Source organism: Podarcis tiliguerta, assembly GCF_965153285.1.
Source record: "Podarcis tiliguerta genome assembly, chromosome: 8".
Taxonomy (NCBI): domain Eukaryota; kingdom Metazoa; phylum Chordata; class Lepidosauria; order Squamata; family Lacertidae; genus Podarcis; species Podarcis tiliguerta.
Window position 1 is genome coordinate 86,297,291 of NC_139541.1, and position 21,827 is coordinate 86,319,117.

At 47.6% G+C, this 21,827-nt stretch overlaps 1 protein-coding gene across 1 annotated transcript; it reads left to right on the forward strand.

The window, feature by feature from the left end:
* The first annotated feature begins 1,733 nt into the window (after positions 1-1,733).
* On the forward strand, positions 1,734-17,498 carry LOC310684559 (sphingolipid delta(4)-desaturase/C4-monooxygenase DES2-like). Its single transcript, XM_083455898.1, has 3 exons — positions 1,734-1,921; positions 8,158-8,900; positions 17,259-17,498. The coding sequence occupies exons 1-3, from the start codon at positions 1,840-1,842 to the stop codon at positions 17,400-17,402; spliced, it is 969 nt and encodes a 322-aa protein (XP_083312024.1). The 5' UTR covers positions 1,734-1,839; the 3' UTR covers positions 17,403-17,498.
* Positions 17,499-21,827: the final 4,329 nt, after the last annotated feature.

Sequence of the window (21,827 nt, forward strand, 5' to 3'; positions counted from 1 at the left end):
AAGGGGACTTCAGAGGACGAGATGGTGGGACTGTGTTCTCGAAGCTACAAACATGAGTCTGACCAAACTGCGGGAGGCAGTGGAAGACAGGAGGGCCTGGCGTGCTCTGGTCCAGGGGGTCACGAAGAGTCGGACACAACAACAACAATCTCCTCTCAGTCTTTTCCTCTCCAGGCTAAACATGCCCCCCTCCTTTGACCTGTTCCACATCAGGCTTGGTTTCCAGACCCTTGACCATCTTGGTTGCCCTCCTCTGCACACCATCCACCCAAAAATGTGGTGCCCTGCAATTTTATAGCAAAAACAGATACATAGCAATATTTCTAACCTATATACCAGGACATAGTACGTAGGTCAATCTCCCAACTGCCGCTTCCTTCTGCAGACTAAACAACACCGTCCAGGCTTAAGGGAACCGCAAGGTTTGCAAGCAGTGCCCTCCCTTGGAGGAAAAAAAATACAAACTCTATGGAAAGGGGGTATCAAAAGCTGCCCAGTGACCAAACTGCGGGTGGCAGTGGAAGACAGGAGTGCCTGGCGTGCTCTGGTCCATGGGGTCACGAAGAGTCGGACAGGACTAAACGACTAAAAACAACAACATTTTGCTGGAAGCTGCCCAGATGGGTGGCGTATAAATAATATTTTTTAAAAATTATTTATTTATTCCTTCATTCATTCAGAGCATTTGTGCCCTGCTCTTCAGGGCATTCAGAGCATTTGTGCCCTCAGCCTTTCTAGAAAAAGACACAACATGCAAAGTGGGGGCGGAGGAAAACCAAACTCAAAACTCAGGCACTGATTACCAAACAGCTGTCCCTACAAAGATCATTTCAGGGGCAAGGAGATGCTTGATAGTGGGGTGGAAGAGCTTGGGGGGGGGAGTCACATATGGCAACCATTGCGCCACTTTGGTTTCAGATAGTACATGGGTAAAGGGTAAATGTAAAGATACTGTTAGGTCCATTTGCAGACGCCTCTGGGGTTGTGGCGCTCATCTCACTTTACTGGCTGAGGGAGCCGGCGTTTGTCCGCAGATAGTTTTTCCGGGTCATGTGGCCAGCAGGACTAACCCGCTTCTGGCGAAACCAGAGCAGTGCACGGAAACGCCTTTTACCTTCCCGCCACAGTGGTACCTATTTATCATAAAACCATAGAATTGTAGAGTTGGAAACGACACCAAAGGTCCACCCCCTGAAAATATTACCATTAAACCTTCATCCCCCTCCTTATTCGATGTAATAGCCTCAAACAGGAAGAAACTGCTGCAGCTGTTTTTTCTAATTACTCTTTTGGGCGATGGGTGGGTTTTTTTTACCGTTGCACAGATCCTTAGCAACAGTGTGACCAAGACCTACATACAATGGGAAGTGTGTTTCTCTCTCTGAAACTCTGATCAGTAGACACAAAGCACACCTTCCTAAACATAGCCCAGAACGCTGAAATCTTTCTTCACAGTGCAGAGTCGCTGCAGCCTCTTGATTTTAACGATTACCTTTGACTGACAGCTGCAACGTCCCTGGCATGACAACATCTCCTTACGTTCCATTGGAAGATAGCGAATCATCATCTTCAAGGCAGAGGATTTAGTTGCATGTGACAATGACACACTTTCTAAAGTGCGGATCTATTCCCTTTGGCCATCGTTGCCCACGGAGGTAGGAATTCCTCAGGGGAGCAAACTGGTTGAGCAGGTGCCTTAGCCCAGCAGGTTGGACAGGATTTGGGTTCAACAAGGGTAGTCTCACCTCACTCTCAGAAGGCAGCTGTGGGGATAACACCCCAAGCGACTCTCCATAAAAGCGGGGAGAGTCTTGAGTCAGGCTCAGAGAGGTCCTCCCCATGGGCAACACCGGGAGCAGAGATGACTTTGAGTGGGTCTACACAGACCAGCCCCACACAAGCCGAAGGAAGGAGATCCTGGGTGAGTTGCAAGTGGAGGACTCTGCCAAGGGCAGAGACTGGAGGGGTGGGTGAAGGGCGAAGTGGGTGAACTGGGACCAGGTGCGTAGGGAACTGGACTGACGTGGCTACCAGCACCAAGAAGGGCTGGATTGAGGTTGGATGAGGCCCTAAGGAGCTCCTGAAGGTACGGGGGCCCTTTCTATGTCCAGCTGTCCTTTGTCCACAACAAATTGCGGCTGCTTTTTGTATTGAATATATGCTAGATGGTCATTTGTGGACCTCATAGGTATCTCAAGCCATTTGCACATCCCAAAATATGTATTTTATCAAAGTAATTGTTGAACTGAAGTACAATTAAGAAGTGAAATTAGTAATTGTATTTCACTACTAATAGACTTAAGAAGTTTATTAGTAGTGAAATACAATTGAGAAGAAGCATATTAATAGTGAAATAATTATTAAGCTCTTAACTTAAAATGATTTTTTGATTCATAACAAACCGAATAATGCAAACCCATTGGCATTTGGCAATAACAGAAGTTTCTTTAGAAACACAGTTTACAAGGACTCATAATCTAGTAGGCTCTGGAAACTTGCTATACCATGAAATAATAATAGGCGATATATGATGCAAACTTCTAATAATTATAAGTAGCCTTATTAAGATGAAGTTAAGTTTTATAACCTGTACAATGCAATTGTAGTTAATAAAAGCAGGCGGGGCCCATTGCTTGCACAACGCAACGCAACAACGCAACACAACACAACACAACACAACACACTGTTGCTGTATTTAGTTTTTATCTTATCTGTTTTTTATCTTTCATTTTAGAAATGTACATCCAGTTGTTTTTTTACTTTAATTTTTTGGGGGCCCCCAAGAGACTGGAGCCCTACGCTAGAGCTTGTTTATACGTAAATCCAGCACTGGCCCCAAGGACCTCGGCTGTTTCAAGGTGCGCGTCTGAATCGTCATGCGTGTCCGGCGCTGATGTGTATTCCTGCACACTACTAAGAGACGTAGGACCGTCTACTAGAGTTACCATTTCAGTGTGCTAGGATTATTTGGCTAGGACCTTTTGCAAGAGTTTGAGATCCGTCTGCAGACCCTCCAAATGTCTCTATTTTCTAGAGATATTCCTGGATTTGCAGAAGCTGTCCCGGTTTCTGAATTGATCCTTGAATGTCCTGCTTTTCCTTAAAGGTAAAGGTAAAGGGGACCCCTGAGCATTAGGTCCAGTCGTGACCGACTCTGGGGTTGCGGCGCTCATCTCGCTTTATTGGCCGAGGGAGCCGGCGTACAGCTTCCGGGTCATGTGGCCACCCACGTCCCTTTTCCTTAGGACGTCCCTATTTTCATCAGAGAAATGTTGGAGGGTATGGAGTTATCTGACCCCCCATTGCATCTGAAGGCAGCTCTGTATAGGGAAGTTTTTAAATATTTACTATGTATTTATTAAATATTTATAATTATTATTATAATAGTTTATTATGTTTGCATGCATGTTGGAAGCCACCCAGAGTGGCTGGGGCAACCAAATAAGATGGGCGGGTATAAATAGTAAAGTTATTATCATTGTTGTTGTTGAATAGGACAGCCCTATTTTCATCGGAGAAATGTTGGGGAGTATGTGTTTGTTAGAAATATGTGTTTATGCATGTTTATGCTTAACCTTATGCCACAAGAGAGGGACGCGGGTGGCGCTGTGGGTTAAACCACAGAGCCTAGGACTTGCCAATCAGAAGGTCAGCGGTTCGAATCCCCGCAACAGGGTGAGCTCCCGTTGCTCGGTCCCAGCTCCTGCCAACCTAGCAGTTCAAAAGCATGTCAAAGTGCAAGTAGATAAATAGGTACCGCTACGACGGGAAGGTAAACGGCGTTTCCATGCGCTGCTCTGGTTCCCCAGAAGCGGCTTAGTCATGCTGGCCACATGACCCGGAAGCTGTACCCCGGCTCCTTCGGCCAGTAAAGCGAGATGAGCGCCGCAACCCCAGAATCAGCCACGACTGGACCTAATGGTCAGGGGTCCCTTTACCTTTACCTTTAACCCTATGGAAGACGATAACAGTGATGGGGGTTCCATGGCAGTTCAGGCTTCAGAGCCCCCAGAATGTAGGTCTGCCGCTACCCTAAAGCCACGTGAACTGTGGAGTGAGGCCCCCTGCCCTCCCGCTGCCCCAAGGAGCCTTTGCCATGTTGCATGCAGGAGATCCCGGGGGAATTGAGGAGGCCTTTGGGAGAACAAGCCCCACTATCTCTGTCCTCTTAACGCTTCTCTCATGGGGTTGTGGAAAGGCTGAAAATAGGTTGTGTGTATTCTGACATGCTTAAATTTACTCAATCAATCCATAAATCAATTCAATGAAACACAAATCTGCAGGCACACCCTTCTTGAGAACATTTGTATCTGATTTCATGGGTACATATCAGGGTGTGAAAGATTAGAGGACTTACCTTTTGCTCCGTGCTTTTAAGCTCCGGGTTCAAGTGTTCTTTTCCCCCACCCTGGAGCTTTCCCTGCAAAAACCCGCTCTTAAATTCAGAAGAGACCACCACACCTTACGTTTGAAGCACTGTATGAACCATTGCGGCTCCCCTCCAGCCGATAATCCCGGGAGCTGTGTGTCACTTTCCATTTCAGAAAGAATTCTGTAGATTTTGGCCGTCTTTATAGGTGCTTGAGTTGAGATTCCCGCATTGCAGGGAGAGTGCCAACTCTATAGTTCTATGATTCTATGACTAAGGCAGCAACACGTTTCCACCTGGAAGCGAAAGATGAGCTCCAGGAACCTTTGACAACATTCCTGAGAAATCCAGCACCATTCAGAATCATACTCTCTAATTATCTCAGCTCTGGTAAAGTGGAATGGCCCAGCGCCATTGCTATGTGACACACTAGGAGATGTTGCATCTTACGTGGGCGTTATTTTTCCGAGAAAACCTCTTTTGCCGAGAAGTGCAATGACTCCGCGGCCAGAGATTTAGACACAGATCATTTTGTTCTCTCTTCCCTTTCCCCTTTTAGTGCTTAAGGAACACGACGGCCCTTTAGCTGCCTCAGGCCCAAGTGCCAAGTTATTCGAGTCCAGACTCCCTTTAGTCCAGGAAATGGCATCTCAGCCACTCTTCCCAACACCTCTTGCCAGGACTGAGGGTCCTTGCCTTGCACCCCTCCTAAGGCTCCTCCTCTTCCAGATGTTTCCCAAGCAGTCTCAAACTGCATCTGCGCACATCTGGCCTTCGCTCCGCTCTCCCCATTATCCTGCGCGTTCTTGGAGACCAGCAGGGAGGGGAGCTTGTCGCAGCCAGTGTGAGGCATTCCCAACACAAAGGAAGGATTGAACTCTGATGAATAAGAATACACACAGAGGCTTGAACCAGCAAGACTCTGGGAAGGGTGCATATAATAATCTCTGCGTCTCTCCACCCCCTGGCCCAGGTCGTTTTATTCACAAAAGAACTTTTACAGAGTGTTCGTAAGAACCAATCAGATTTCTTCTGAGCATTTCAACAAACCCCACATGGGGACAAAGTTAAATTACCAAAACTAATTAAGCACACATATTTCGGGGGTAAACGAAACAGAACTACAAAGGAGTGCATTTGGCAACCCCGGGAGGTGATAAACAAGCAATATATATGATAAGAAGGATGGCCAGGAAGACAGCGATCATTATCACCTTCATGTGAGATCTGTTTCTTGGCCCTAAGATTAACATCCTACATCAAAGAAACTGCCCACTGTCTTTGATGACCCAGGATGCCTGCCTGGTGAAGCAACTGAGCTGTGCACATGACTTGTCAATAAAGAGAAATGGAACAGGGATGCAGAGGTGTGGATTGATCAAAAATCATATCGAAATAGTTTAAACCCAGTCAACACAATGCTTTCATTGCTGGCACAGATGGCTTATTCTATATTTGTTATAATTCCTCATAGCAATCCCACCTGATCACTACACCAGTGGGGGGAACTCCTGGGGTGCTTCAACGGTCTCTAGACTCCTCTCCTCCGCTTCATCATCGGAGTCTGAACTGCTCTCAGTCACAGGCTCCTCCTGCTCACTAAAGCCCGTTGTCCTTCTCGTATCCAGCATCTCTTCCCAAGCTTCCTCTTCTGACCTCTCCTCAGTGTCCCACCACCAATCCCTGGGCTCCAAGCCTTCCTCTTCTGGGATCTCCCTTGGGGGTTCCCCAGCTGGCCTCTCCCACCGCTCCTCTGCATCCAACCAGTCCCTGACAACCAGATCCCCCAATGGGAAGCCCACAAGCATATATATACACAGTGGTACCTCCATTTAGGGACGCGGGTGGCACTGTGGGTTAAACCACAGAGCCTTGGACTTGCTGATCAGAAGGTCAGCGGTTCAAATCCCCGTGATGGGGTGAGCTCCCATTGCTTGGTCCCTGCTCCTGCCAACCTAGCAGTCCGAAAGCACCTCAAACTGCAAGTAGATAGATAGGTACCGCTCCGGCGGGAAGGTAAACGGCGTTTCCGTGCGCTGCTCTGGTTCGCCAGAAGCGGCTTAGTCCTGCTGGCCACATGACCCGGAAGCTGTACTCCAGCTCCCTCGGCCAATAAAGCGAGATGAGCGCCGCAACCCCAGAGTCGGCCACGACTGGACCTAATGGTCAGGAGTCCCTTTACCTTTTACCTCAGTTTACGAACTTAATCTGTTCCGGAAGCCCGTTCTTAAACCGAAACCGTTCTTAAACCAAGGCATGCTTTCCCTAATGAGGCTTCCCGCCGCTGGTACCCTTCCACCATTCGGCTTCCGTTCTTAGGCCGAGGTAAAGTTCGCAAACCGGGACACTACTTCCGGTTTTGCAGAGTTCATAAACCGAATCGTTCGTAAACAGCGCTGTTCTTAAACCAAGGTACCACTGTATATAATTTTTATTAAATTTTGTTTTACAATTTAAAATACTCATTTTACACGCTTAAGATATCAATGACTTCCTTTCTTCTCTTTCCTTGGTTCATTTTATATATCATAAATCCCTGCATGTTTTTCAAAAGCTACACCAATGGGTGTTCCATTATTGCATCCATCAAAACTTGTTTGCGCTGTTGAATTTATCTTCATGCCGCCAGCGTTTTCAGCTGTACACAATTATTTCCCGTATATTCAATAAGCGTTTTCCAATCTTTTTTAAACATATGTTTTTCTTGTTCTGTTATTCTATATGTTAAGTCTGCGAGTTGTGCATATTCTGTCAACTTATGTAAGTTGCCACTCTTCGGGAGTTGGGACCTCGCTCGTTTTCCATTTCTGGGCTAACGAAACATGGGCCGCAGTAGTAGCATACATAAATAACCTTTTTTGACACCTGGGAATTTCAGTCTGAAATTTCAGACTGAAATTCCCAGCAGGACAATTGTGTTAATGAAGTTTTTAGAGAACTTTTTAGTGACTGGTGTTTTCAATTTTTTTAATCCTTTGTTGGAAGCTGCCCAGAGTGGCTGGGGAAACCCAGCCAGATGGGCGGGGTAGAAATAATTGATAATAATAATAATAATAATAATGTTGGTTCAGAAACTGCATCTCGTGCTGAGTGTGGCAACACAGCCTTTGGCCAGAACAACTCTGCACCCATGCATTATGCAGGTAGGTAGCCGTGTTGGTCTGCCGAAGTCAAAACAAAATTAAAAAATTCCTTCCAGTAGCACCTTAGAGACCAACTAAGCTTGCTATTGGTATGAGCTTTTGTGTGCATGCACACTTCGTCAGATACATGTATTATGCAGTCACTAAAAGCTCCTTGCTGGCTGCCAGGAAATCTCCTAGCTTTGTTCAAGGTCCTGATGCTGATGTATGAAACCCAAGACAGCTTAATAGGAACCAGGTAACCTCAAGGATTGGTGGGGTATAAGTAATAAATTATTATTAATATTATTATTATTACCGTCATAACCTCGGGTTGAAGTAGCTTCGGGATGAATATTTTCGGGTTGCGCTCGTGCACTCGCAGATGCTTAAAATGACGTCACGAGCATGCACGGAAGCGGCGAGACGCAACCCGCACATGCGCAGACGCGCGGTTGCATGTTATGTTCGCTTCAGGATGCGAACGGGACTCCAGAACGAATCCCGTTCACATCCAGAGCTACCACTGTATTATTATTGTTGTTATTATTATTATTATTATTATTATTATTATTATTATTATTACCCTCTCTCTGCCTGCGATTCACTGCCACACCAACTAACGCTATTGCTTCCCCCTCTCACCCCTCTTTTCCTCCACAACAGCTAAGTACCCCGAGATCAAGAAGTTGATGGGCCCCGATCCCAACATGAAGTGGGTGGTGACCCTCATGGTCCTGACTCAGCTTCTGGCCTGCTACCTGGTGAAGGGCTTGCCTTGGAAGTGGGTCTTCTTCTGGGCCTACGCCTTTGGGGGCTGCGTCAACCACTCGCTGGCGCTGGCCATCCACGACATCTCCCACAACGTGCCTTTCGGCAACAACAAGGCCAGGTGGAACCGCTTCTTCGGCATGTTCGCCAACCTGCCCATCGGCGTCCCCTACGCCACCTCCTTCAAGAAGTACCACGTCGACCACCACCGCTTCCTAGCCGTGGAAGGGTTGGATGTCGACGTCCCCAGCAAGTTGGAGGGATACTTCTTCAACACCCCGCTGAGGAAGTTCCTCTGGGTCGTTCTACAACCTCTCCTCTACGTCCTGCGGCCACTCTTCATCAACCCCAAACCCATCTCCAAGATGGAGGTCATTAACGTGGCTGTCCAAATGGGCTACGACCTCCTCATCTACAGCTTATGGGGCTTCAAGCCTGTGGTCTACATGGTCGCTGGAACCCTCTTGGCCATGGGCCTCCACCCCTTCTCTGGGCACTTCATCGCTGAGCACTACATGTATGCCAAGGGTTATGACACGGTCTCCTACTACGGGCCCCTGAACTGGTTCACCTTCAACGTGGGCTACCACATGGAGCACCACGACTTCCCCAGCATCCCAGGAAGCAGGTTGCCACTGGTAAGGCCAACAGATTCTCATGGGTTGCCGTCGCGTAGAGCCTTCCAGGCTCAGTGTCGCAGAGGGGGGTCTGCCAAGGGCGACTGGGGTCTCACCAACTGCAGACTTGTCTCAGCCCTTGCCAAGGCTGGAGTCAGGTGCAGCTCGGAACGAGGAGGCAGAGTCAGTTGTGGGCAATGTTGTTGTTGTTGTTGTTTAGTCATTTAGTGGTGTCCGACTCTTCGTGCCCCCCTGGACCAGAACACGCCAGGCACTCCTGTCTTCCACTGCCTCCTGCAGTTTGGTCAAACTCATGCTGGTAGCTTCGAGAACACTGTCCCACCATCTCACCCTCTGTCGTCCCCTTCTCCTTGTGCCCTCCATCTTTCCCAACATCAGGGTCTTTTCCAAGGGAGTCTTCTCTTCTCCTGAGGTGGCCAAAGTCTTGGAGCCTCAGCTTCAGGATCTGTCCTTCCAGGGAGCACTCAGGGCTGATTTCCTTCAGAATGGATCGGTTTGATCTTCTTGCAGTCCATGGGACTCTCCAGAGTCTCCTCCAGTACCAGAATTCAAAAGCATCCATTCTCCGGTGATCAGCCTTCTTGATGGTCCAGCTCTCACTTCCATACATCACTACTGGGGAAACCAGAGCTTTAACTATACGGACCTTTGTTGGCAAGGTGATGTCTCTGCTTTGGGCAAAGTTAACTCTTTAGTCCAGGAAATGGCGTGCAACCCGACCGCCCTTCCCAGCAGGTCTTGCCCCTACAGAGAAGCTGCTGCCGGGACAGAAGGTCCCTGCCTTCCATACCTCCGAACGCTCCTGGGAAAGTGGGGAGAAGGGACTTTGGGACAACACCAGAATACAAGGATTTGTTGCTGCTTCTGCCGCGAGAGATCAACTGGTCGTGGGAGGGATCCTGGATGTTGGGCAGGGCTGGATTGAGGTTTGATGTGGCCCTCAGCTCCTGAAGGTAACAGGGCCCTTGATATGTCCAGCTGTCCTTTGTCCACAACAAATTGTCGCTGTTTTTTTGTGTTGCATATATGCTATATGGTAATCTATGGACCTAATAGGTATCTCAATAATAGGTATGATGCAAACTATTGATAATGATAAATAGCAGAATGTAAAGGTAAAGGGACCCCTGACCATTAGGTCCAGTCGTGGCCGACTCTGGGGTTGCGGCGCTCATCTCGCTTTATTGGCCGAGGGAGCCGGCGTACAGCTTCCTGGTCATGTGGCCAGCATGACTAAGCCGCTTCTGGCGAACCAGAGCAGCGCACGGAAACGCCGTTTACCTTCCCGCCAGAGCGGTACCTATTTATCTACTTGCACTTTGACATACTTTCGAAGTGCTAGGTTGGCAGGAGCAGGGACCGAGCAACGGGAGCTCACCCCATTGCGGGGATTCGAACCGCTGACTTTCTGATCGGCAAGTCCTAGGCTCTGTGGTTTAACCCACAGCGCCACCCGCATACTTAGCATGGGCCACCCAAAAAGGGCCGCATGCGTGTTCGACCACCCTGTCCTAGCGAAATGTATTGCATGCCTTCGAAGGGCAGGGTACATGACACACATATAAGCAATTAAGCAGTTGCGCTGTTCGACCGGCCAGCCTGTTTGATGCCATTGCCTGTTGATCAAATCTTGCAATATTCCAGGAAAAACCCCGCCCTAATTAACTGCATTAATGCAGCCCAGACTTTGTAGGTGTTGAGAAAGCAATACAGAGAATATGCCAAGGGCATCCTTATTACTGCAGCAGATAATTATAATGGTGATAATATTTCAACATATAATTTATTACATTATTATTCTTTATTCACCCTCACAACAACCCTGTGAGGTAGGTTAGGCGAAGAGACGGCGAGTGGCCCCCAAGGGCTTCATAGCTGAGTGGGGACTCAAACCTAGATCTCCCAGGTCCTAGTCCAGCACTCTAACCACTAGGCAACACTGTGTCTCATGTGTGCTGCTTTGCAGAACAAACCCAAGGCAGCTTTCAAGCTACTGAACCCATTATTATTATTTTTAAGGAAAAGTTACATTCATCACAAAATAGCCGAAAACTAGAGTGGCCGCTTCTGCATTGCTAAAAATAATAACGTAACAGGGAAAGGAAACACATCGCATTGAAAAAGAGGGCACCAATTTACATCAAATTTGAATATGGTAATTTATAAGACGATGCAAATTTAGAAATATACAGCATTTCACCACAGAGGGGGAAACTGAAGCCAGGTGGTTTGTGTTCCTGCCCGCTGTCCAGGTGCAGTTCACTGTTGAGGGGGAAATCAATTCACCTTGCGATTCGTTACCGGGTGGGGAAGGTTTACCTGAAATAGAAAAAGGCCGGAAATCAAAGCAGAGACCCCACGAAAAGGGAGGTCTTTAGTGCTGCTGCGTGAAAGGTCCAGTTCTTAGAGGCAAAGAAGGGTGGTTTCATTGCACAAACGAATGTACAAGTATGTATTACTTTTTCTGAGGCCAGGGAGGTTCTTTGGCTTTACTTACACGCTAACACCTCAGGCAACTACAACTACTTTACGAAGAGATCAGAAGCAGTTCAGGAAAGATAATGTTTCGAAATAATCAAAACGCATGTGTGAGAAGCATTTGAGTTTCCTGGCATTGGGGAAATAATTGGGGAAATACCAGGGTAGAGCAGAGTGGCCTCCCAGTTGATTCATTCAGCCTCCTGTCCATTTAACGTAATCCTTCCTGCCAATATGACTGAGCTGAATGGGAGACTCTTAATCTTAGGGTTGCGAGTTCGAGTCCCATGCTGGGCAAAAAGACTCCTGCATTGCAGGGGATTAGAATAGATGACCCTCATGGTTCCCTTCCAACTCTGCAATTCTGTGATTCTAGAATAAGATTCTGCATACATCCTGGCACCCTAAAGGTGGGAGACAGACAGTCCGACATAATCAATTTTAGCCACTCTGAAGCGTTGATTTTTCTGCTGCCTTGCAGGGCAAGAAACCAAAGTTCCATGCTTTGTGTGAATGCGTACGTATAGCGAAGGAAAGCTCTGGTACTAAACTTGTGGGATTTCTTTGGGAAAAGAAACCCTTCCACAAATCCTGAGTGGAAACTCCTAAGTCGTTTGGGTTGCGCCATTTACACCTCCTTCTGTCTGGCCAGAGTGGTGCATGCTCTGGTTATCTCCCGCTTGGACTACTGCCATGCGCTCTACGTGGGGCTACCTTTGAAGGTGACCCGGAAACTACAACTAATCCAGAATGCGGCAGCTAGACTGGTGACTGGGAGCGGCCTCTGAGACCATATAACACCGGTCCTGAGAGATCTGCATTGGCTCCCAGTATGTTTCCGAGCACAATTCAAAGTGTTGGTGCTGACCTTGAAAGCCCTAAACTGCCTCAGTCCAGTAGACCTGAAGGAGCGTCTCCACCCCCATCGTCCAGCCCGGACACTGAGGTCCAGCTCCGAGGGCCTTCTGGTGGTTCCCTCATTGTGAGAAGTGAGGTTACAGGGAACCAGGCAGAGGGCCTTCTCGGTAGTGGCGCCCACCCTTTGGAACACCCTCCCTTCAGATGTGAAGGAAATAAACAACTACAGTGGTACCTCGGGTTACATACGCTTCAGGTTACAGACTCCGCTAACCTAGAAATATTACCTCGGGTTAAGAACTTTGCTTCAGGATGAGAACAGAAATTGTGCAGTGGCGGTGCAGTGGCAGCGGGAAGCCCCATTAGCTAAAGTGGTGCTTCAGGTTAAGAACAGCTTCAGATTAAGAACAGACCTCCAGAACGAATTAAGTTATTAACCCAAGGTACCACTGTATCTGACTTTTAGAAGACATCTGAAGGCAGCCCTGTTTAGGGAGGCTTTTAATGTTTGACGGGCTATTGTATTTTAATATTTTGTTGGAAGCCGCTCAGAGTGGTAGAAAACCCAGCAAGAGATGGGCAGGGTATAGGTAATAAATTATTATTATTATTATTATTTCACTTCTGGCAACTCCTGCCGCCAAGCTGGTGCCAAACGCATTGCTCTGCTTTCCTCTGGACCACCTCAGCGAGGCTTTGAGGGGGGTCTTGTCATCTGGGCAGCCCAGGATCTCCAGACACACTGCCCAGGCTTGCGCCCGGGGAGTTCACTTCAGCGCTTCTAACAGCAGTTTGACTTCACCCCCTGAGGCACACTCCATTGTCTCTCGAGACAGACGGGTGGCAGCTATTATCTATACAGTACTTTTGCGGTCGAAAAGTCGGAACACCGGCTTATTAAAAACAAAGGAAGAGTCGACTTCAAGGGAAGCGCTATTTTAAAATGCAAATAGGGAGAGCCTTTTAATCCCGGGCAGGTGCTATCTGATTCAGCGGAAAGCGTCTTGGCAAGCGAATTTGCTTTTTAGGTTTCTGGTGCAAAATGTTGTCCTACAGAGTGCACCTCTGCAGTATCAAAGTCAGCCAGCCATTTCATCTCCCTTTCCCAGATACTCCATTCCATTCCCCTCCCCTCTGTCTCCAGTTCTCTGTTTAATAATAATAATAATAATTTATTATTTATACCCCACTGAGTTTCCCCAGCCACTCTGGGCGGCTCCCAATCGAGTGTTAAAAACAATACAGCATTAAATACTAAAAACTTCCCTAAACAGGGCTGCCTTCAGATGTATTTTAAAGATAGGATAGCTGCTTATTTCCTTCACATCTGAAGGGAGGGCGTTCCATAGGGAGGGTGCCACCACTGAGAAGGCCCTCTGCCTGGTTCCCTGTAACCTCACTTCTCGCAATGAGGGAACCGCCAGAAGGCCCTCGGAGCTGGACCCCAGTGTCTGGGCAGAACAATGGGGGTGGAGACGCTCCTTTGGGTATACTGGACCGAGTCTGTTTAGGGCTTTAAAAGTCAGCACCAACACTTTGAATTGTGCTCAGACACATCCTGGGAGCCAATGTAAGTCTTTCAAGACCAGTGTTCTGTGGTCCCGGCAGCCGCTCTCAGTCCCCAATCTAGCTGCCACATTCTGGATTAGTTGCAGTTTCTGCGTCACCTTCAAAGGGAGCCCCACGTAGAGCGCATTGCAGTAGTCCAAGTGGGAGATAACCAGAGCATGCACCACTCTGGTGAGACAGTCCGTGGGCAGGGAAGGTCTCATCCTGCGTACCAGATGGAGCTGATAAACAGCTGTCCTGGACACAGACTGGACCTGCGCCTCCATGGACAGCTGTGAGTCCAAAATGACTCCCAGGCTGCGCACCTGGTCCTTCAGGGGCACAGTTACCCCATTCAAGATAAGGGAGTCCTCCACACCTGCCCACCTCCTGTCCCCCAAAAACAGTACTTCTGTCTTGTCAAGATTCAACCTCTATCTGTTGGTCGCCATCCATCCTCCAACCGCCTCCAGGCACTCACACAGGACCTTCACCGCCTTCACTGGTTCTGATTTGAAAGAGAGGTAGAGCTGGGTATCATCTGCATACTGATGGACACCCAGTCCAAACCCCCTGATGATCTCTCCCAGCGGCTCCATCTCCAACATTAAAATGAAGGATTAAAAGCATGCTTGCTCCTCACTGGGCAGCTTTTGATACCCCCTTTCCATAGAGTTTGCATTTTTTTCCTCCAAGGGAGGGCACTGCTTGCAAACCTTGCGGTTCCCTTAAGCCTGGACGGTGTTGTTTAGTCTGCAGAAGGAGCGGCAGTTGGGAGAATGACCCACGTACTATGTCCTGGTATATAGGTTAGAAATATTGCTACCTATCTGTTTTTGCTATGAAATTGCAGGGCACCACATTTTTTGGTGGGTGGTGTGCAGAGGAGGGCAACCAAGATGGTCAAGGGTCTGGAAACCAAGCCTGATGTGGAACGGGTCAAAGGAGGTGGGCATGTTTAGCCTGGAGAGGAAAAGACTGAGAGGAGATTGTTGTTGTTGTGTCCGACTCTTTGTGACCCCCTGGACCAGAGCACACCAGGCCCTCCTGTCTTCCACTGCCTCCCGCAGTTTGGTCAAACTCATGCTGGTAGCTTCGAGAACACTGTCCCACCATCTCGTCCTCTGTCGTCCCCTTCTCCTTCTGACCTCCATCTTTCCCAACATCAGGGTCTTTTCCAGGGAGTCTTCTCTTCTCATGAGCTGGCCAAAGTCTTGGAGCCTCAGCTTCAGGATCTGTGCTTCCAGGGAGCACTCAGGGCTGATTTCCTTCAGAATGGAGAGGTTGGATCTTCTTGCAGTCCATGGGACTCTCAAGAGTCTTCTCCAGCACCATAATTCAAAAGCATCCATTCTTCCGAGATCAGCCTTCTTGATGGTCCAGCTCTCACTTCCATACATCACTACTGGGAAAACCAGAGCTTTAACTATACAGACCTTTGCTGGCAAGGTGATGTCTCTACTTTTTAGGATGCTGTCTAGGTTTGTCATTGCTTTTCTCCCAAGGAGCAGGCGTCTTTTAATTTCATGACTGCTGTCACCATCTGCAGTGGTCATGGAGCCCAAGAAAGTCAAATCTTTCACTGCCTCCATTTCTTCCCCTTCTATTTGCCAGGAGGTGAGGGGACCAGTGGCCATGATCTTAGTTCTTTTGATTTCATATGCCTGTTTTTTGGGGTTTTTTTTTTATATGCCTGTTGCTGAGAGGAGATAGCTACCTTCAAATATTTCAAGGGCTGCCATGGGGAGGATGGAGCAAGTTTGTTTTCTCCTGTTCTAGAGGGTAGGACTCAAACCCACGGTTTCAACAGGCAAGAAAGGAGATTATCGGCTCACCCACACTTCAACTTCTCCTGCGTCTAGAAAGGACGGGTCCAGGAAGTTCTCCTCCCCCACCCCCGGTCCTATTCTGGGGGAAACCCATTCTTTAGTGCTAAATCGGAGCAAATGTCAACCCCGAGAAAACCTGAATTTCCAGTTTGCTTTAACTGAGCGATAAAGAGCAGGGGGCAAGAGGAAATGTGTCTGAGCTCTCTGACTAAATATTTTCTGAGAAGTTATATTTTCTGAGAATCCTCCGGAAAAACAATCTCTCAAAGGACCTGTACTGTGGAGAGTGTATTAACTGATGGTCTCTGTGTGTGGTTTGGGAGCTGCATGGTCAGGGGAAAAACAATGCTGTCCAGGGTTGTAAAGACTGCGGAGAGAATAATTGGGTGCACTCTTCCCACCTTGGATCAAATCTACGCTTCCAGGTGCCATAAGAAAGCTGCAGAGATAGCGCAGGATAGTGCGCACCCCGGAAATGATCTCTTTCAGCTTCCGCCTTCTGGAAGAAGGTCCAGGGTTATAAAGACTAGGACCAGCTGCCTGAGAAACAGTTTCTACCCAAATGCGATTTTGGTTCTAAACACAGTGTAAGGAGTCTCTATGGGAGTATATTGTATTTAATTATGGGGTATCAGAGTTTTTAGGGGGCTAACCAGGCTGGGATAGCAGTCTTGTTGGTTTTTGAATGTCTGATGTAGATTCCCCCCCCCCCAAAAAAATTTGTTGTTCTGTATGGGACAATGGCAATAAAGATTATCGTATTGTATCGTAAGAGTTGTTCAGCAGTAGAACAGATCACCTAAGGTGGTAGACTCTCCTTTGTTGCAGATTTTCCAACCAACGGGTGGCCATCTGTCAGGGATTCTTTAGCTGGGGTTCCTGCTTTGCAGGGGCTTCGACGAGATGAACTCTCAGGGCCCCGTTCAACTGTGCATTTCTGCAAATCTATGAAACAGGGAATGAAATAATAATAATAATTCAATGAAGCAAATAACGTCCCTTTTCCATGTGCGTAACAAGAGAGTCTTGAATCATTTGCTGTCTAGGTTTGTCATCGCCTTTCTCCCAAGAAGCAGGCATCTTTTAATTTCGTGACTGCTGTCACCATCTGCAGTGATCATGGAGCCCAAGAAAGTCAAATCTCTCACTGCCTCCATTTCTTCCACTTCTATTTGCCAGGAGGTGATGGGACCAGTGGCCATGATCCTCGTTCTTTTGATGTTGAGCTTCAACCCATATTTTGCGCTCTCCTCTTTCACCCTCATTAAAAGGTTCTTTAATTCCTCCTCTCTTTCTGCCATCAAGGTTGTGTCATCTGCATATCTGAGGTTGTTGATATTTCTTCCAGCAATCTTACTTCCGGCTTGGGATTCATCCAGCCCAGCCTTTCGCATGATGAATTTTGCATATAAGTTAAATAAGCAGGGGGACAATATACAGTCTTGTCGTACTCCTTTCCCAATTTTGAACCAATCAGTTGTTCCATATCCAATTCTAACTGTAGCTCCTTGTCCCACATAGAGATTTCTCAGGAGACAGATGAGGTGATCAGGCACTCCCATTTCTTTAAGAACTTGCCATAGTTTACACCTCTCGTTCTTCTGTTTCTGTCCGATATTCAGTGTTTCAATGTTTTTCCTTCCAGGTGAGGAAAATCGCCCCGGAGTATTACGACCACCTTCCCTACCACAACTCCTGGATCCTTGTGCTTTGGGATTTTGTTTTCAAAAGGGAGCTGGGGCCCTTTTCCCGCGTGAAGAGGACCCAGAAGGGGGGAAAGAACTTATGAAGTGGGATTGAACTGGTGGCGTGTCTCCCGCCCTCCCACCCCCGAATTCCAACACCTCCAGTTCTCCCCCCACCCCCATGAATGGGACGGGTGTGTGTGTGATAATAATAATAATAATAATAATAATAATTTATTATTTGTACCCCGCCCATCTGGCTGGGTTTCCCCAGCCACTCTGGGCGGCTTCCAACAAAGACCAAAAAATCAGTGATGAGTAGAGTTGCTGAAGGCTTTTCTCAAAAGCAAACCTAAACACATTTTTACAAAGAACATCAAGAGAGCCAGCAGCAAGAATATTATTGGTACAGAAGTGGAAGCAAGAAGAATTATCGACGAAAGAAGAATGGAGGACGGAATTGTTGGACTATGCAGAATTAGATAAATTAACAGGAAGGATTCGAAACCCGCGGGACCAGAGATTCTTAGAAGACTGGAGTAAATATACAAACTATCTGAAAAGTAATTGTGGATGAACATATTACGCTAGTAGGACGGCAAGAAGTTTTGTAAGGTGGACTGTTTGAAATACAGTGGTACCTGAGGTTACATAGGCTTCAGGTTACAGACTCTGCTAACCCAGAAATAGTGCTTCAGGTTAAGAACTTTGCTTCAGGATGAGAACAGAAATTGTTCTCTGGCAGCGCGGCGGCAGCAGGAGGCCCCATTAGCTAAAGTAGTGCTTCAGGTTAAGAACAGTTTCAGGTTAAGAACGGACCTCTGGAACAAATTAAGTACTTAACCCGAGGTACCACTGTATTGCAAGGAAGACTATGAGAAGAACTATTAGTTAATGATAATTAAGAGTAATAGAGAAATTAAGAGATGCAGAATAAGTGATAAAGAACAAAAAATCATCACAGGTGTTGACGGAAGTCTAAAATATTGTATAAAATGAAAGTTATGTTGTATGACTGTTGGAACTGATATATTTTAAAAATTAATAAAAATGTGTGAATATATATATATATATATATATATATATATATATATATATATATGAACACCAGAAGAGCCTGCCGGATCAGGCCAGTGGTTCATCTATTCCACTATTCCACTGTACTGTTCTCACAGTTACCTGTTCTGCCCCATAATTCCTGCAGTTTCCAACAACTGGTGTACAGAAACATTTCTGCCTCCGATTGTGCAGGCAGAGCATTGCGGCCCTCTCCTCCTCCTCCTCCTCCTCCTCCATGAATTTGTCTAATAATTATCTTTTAAAGCCACCCAAGATGGTCGTTGCCGCTGACTACTGTGGCAGGGAGTTCCGCAGTTTAACTCTGCCACTGGGTGAAGCGCCGCTTCCTTTTCTGTGTTCTGGACCTTGCAACTGAAGCTTCGTTGGCTGTCGAGTCGGAGAGATTCCTAGACACAATAAATTGATCTGAAACGTATTTTCCGTTCTCTTGGAAGCTCCTAACGGGGATGGAGTCGTGTGCCGCTTCCCTCCGGGGCCCATCAACATCGCAGCGTTGTGGGGCTAGGAATCAAAATGGCGGTATTGTGGGCCTACAGATTTCTCATAATAATAATTTATTACTTGTAACACTCCCATCGGACTGGGTTGTCCCAGCCACTCTTCAATATATATAAAAACATAATAAAAAATTAAGCGTTGAACAGCTTCCGTATACAGGGCTATCATCATTAAGAAGAAGAAGAAGAAGAAGAGTTTGGATTTGATATCCCGTTTTATCACTACCCGAAGGAGTCTCAAAGCGGCTAACATTCTCCTTTCCCTTCCTCCCCCACAACAAACACTCTGTGAGGTGAGTGAGGCTGAGAGACTTCAGAGAAGCGTGAGTGGCCCAAGGTCACCCAGCAGCTGCAGGTGGAGGAGCAGAGACTCGAACCCGGTTCACCAGATTACGAGTCTATCGCTCTAAACCACTACACCACACTGGTTCTCGTTGTCAAACTCTACCATGACATCTGAGACTCAGTTACGCTTAATCTCTGGGGCTGTGAATTAAGGGGTTCTGTGTGCAAATCATGCCAGACTCCCCAGACCAGCAGGAAGACCCAACCCTTTGCCAGATGCCAGAACCAGCCTCATCCCTTCGCCTCTTCCCAGTGGGGTTTGGTGGGGGTCGGAGTGGGGTAAGAGAACACGGGTGAATATGAAAGGGGGCAAGGCATCCTGCCAACACACTGCCCCACTCAGTTTCTACCCCCATCAAAAGAATCATAGAATCCTAGAGTTGGAAGAGACCACAAGGGCCATCGAGTCCAACCCCCTGCCAAGCAGGAAACACCATCAGAGCACTCCTGACATATGGTTGTCAAGCCTCTGCTTAAAGACCTCCAAAGAAGGAGACTCCACCACACTCCTTGGCAGCAAATTCCACTGTCAAACAGCTCTTACTGTCAGGAAGTTCTTCCTAATGTTTAGGTGGAATCTTCTTTCTTGTAGTTTGGATCCATTGCTCCGTGTCTGCTTCTCTGGAGCAGCAGAAAACAACCTTTCTCCCTCCTCTATGTGACATCCTTTTATATATTTGAACATGGCTATCATATCACCCCTTAACCTCCTCTTCTCCAGGCTAAACATGCCCAGCTCCCTTAGCCGTTCCTCATAAGGCATCGTTTCCAGGCCTTTGACCATTTTGGTTGCCCTCCTGGTCAACCAGGATGGAGGGCAGGTGACGGAAACTCCAGATATTTTAGACTACACCACCAGCTGTCACTCGATTAAAGAAATTACAGTTGCTAAATCGCATAGAGCTCAGTTATTTAACTTATTAATTGAATCTGCAAAAGTTTGTCCATGACCAGGGGAAAATACCTCACTTCTGGAACAGGAGTAAGCAGCCTAATTCATTTATGATCAGCTGATGTGCAAAGGTCCTTCCGTAAACACAGAAGGCCTTTCCTAAGATGTCAAGCGGATTTAAAAAAAAATAAAATACTTGTATTAAAATGGGGTCCAGGCGGTTTGTCACGCTGGGAGGTGGGCCTCATGAAGGTCAGGACTAACCTAAATTGGATTGACTTCAACAGATGACCAAGCTCAACATCTGAGGGAGGGACAAGGGTAGGAATCGCTGAATGGGTCAAAATGCTTTGATGATGCTCAGAACCGTCCCATGAGCTCACTGAGCATCAAGTACCACAGGGAATAATACTGGGGTATTTCTTGCATTATGGCGCCCTCTAGTGAATAATAATAGTAATAATAATAATAATAATTTTTATTTACAGCCCGCCCTCCCCAGCCAAGGCCGGGCTCAGGGCGGCTAACAAGCAATAATAAAAACAAGTTGAATGAATACAACATAAAAACAAGATTAAAATACAACATTAAAACATTGGAACATTAAAATATTAAAATGCAGCCTCATCGCAGGAGGAGAAAGGAAAAAGAAAGAGGGGGAGGGAATCAAATTGGCTCCAAGCCAAAGGCCAGGTGGAACAACTCTGTCTTACAGGCCCTGCGGAAAGAAATCAGATCCTGCAGGGCCCTGGTCTCATGAGGCAGAGCGTTCCACCAGGCTGGGGCCAGTGTTGGAAAGGCCCTGGCTCTGGTTGAAGCCAATCTAACTTCCTTAGGGCCTGGGACCACTAGGGTGTTGCTATTTATGGACCTTGAGGCTCTCCGTGGGGCATACCGGGAGAGGCGATCCCGTAGGTACGAGGGTCCTAGGCCGTGAAGGGCTTTAAAGGTCAAAAGCAGCACCTTAAATCTGACCCTGTACTCCACCGGGAGCCAGTGCAGCTTGAGAAGCACTGGGTGAATATGCTCCCATGGCAGAGACCCTGTGAGGAGCCTCGCTGCAGCATTCTGCACCCGCTGGAGTTTCTGGGACAGCTTCAAGGGCAGCCCCGCGTAGAGCAAATTACAGTAGTCAAGCCTGGAGCTGACTGTCACATGGATCACTGTGGCCAGGTCGGGGCGGGAAAGGTAAGGGACCAACTGCTTGATGCGGCGAAGGTGGAAAAATGTTGCCTTGGCTGTTGCTGTGCCTCCATGGAAAGGGAGGCGTCAAGGATTGAAGAGGGGCTTCTCGATGGGGGCTCAATATTGCAAAATAAACAATGACAACAGGGTTTTTTCCCAATTAAAAAAATGCATTGGGGTTTTTCCCCCCTGGGAAGCATCGATCTGGGTTAAATGTAATGGGTGGGATGTGATCTGGTGCTCTGATGCCAACCATGTCATTGTGGATGTCGTGAGAAAATCACAGCCCCCAGGAGTGATGGTTCCCACAATGGACGTTCGCCTGGAAGCCCCACCCACCCACCTACCACGACTCTGGCTGCGTGTACACACAATACGGGTCAGGCATGCGGCTCCCCCCAGGAAATCGTAGAATCTTAGAGAGTTGGAAGGGACCCAAGGGGTCATCTAGTCCAACCCCCTGCAACGGTTCCTGGGAGCCATAGTTTGCAAAAGGTCCTGGGAACTGTAGCTCCCTAAAGGCGAGAGCA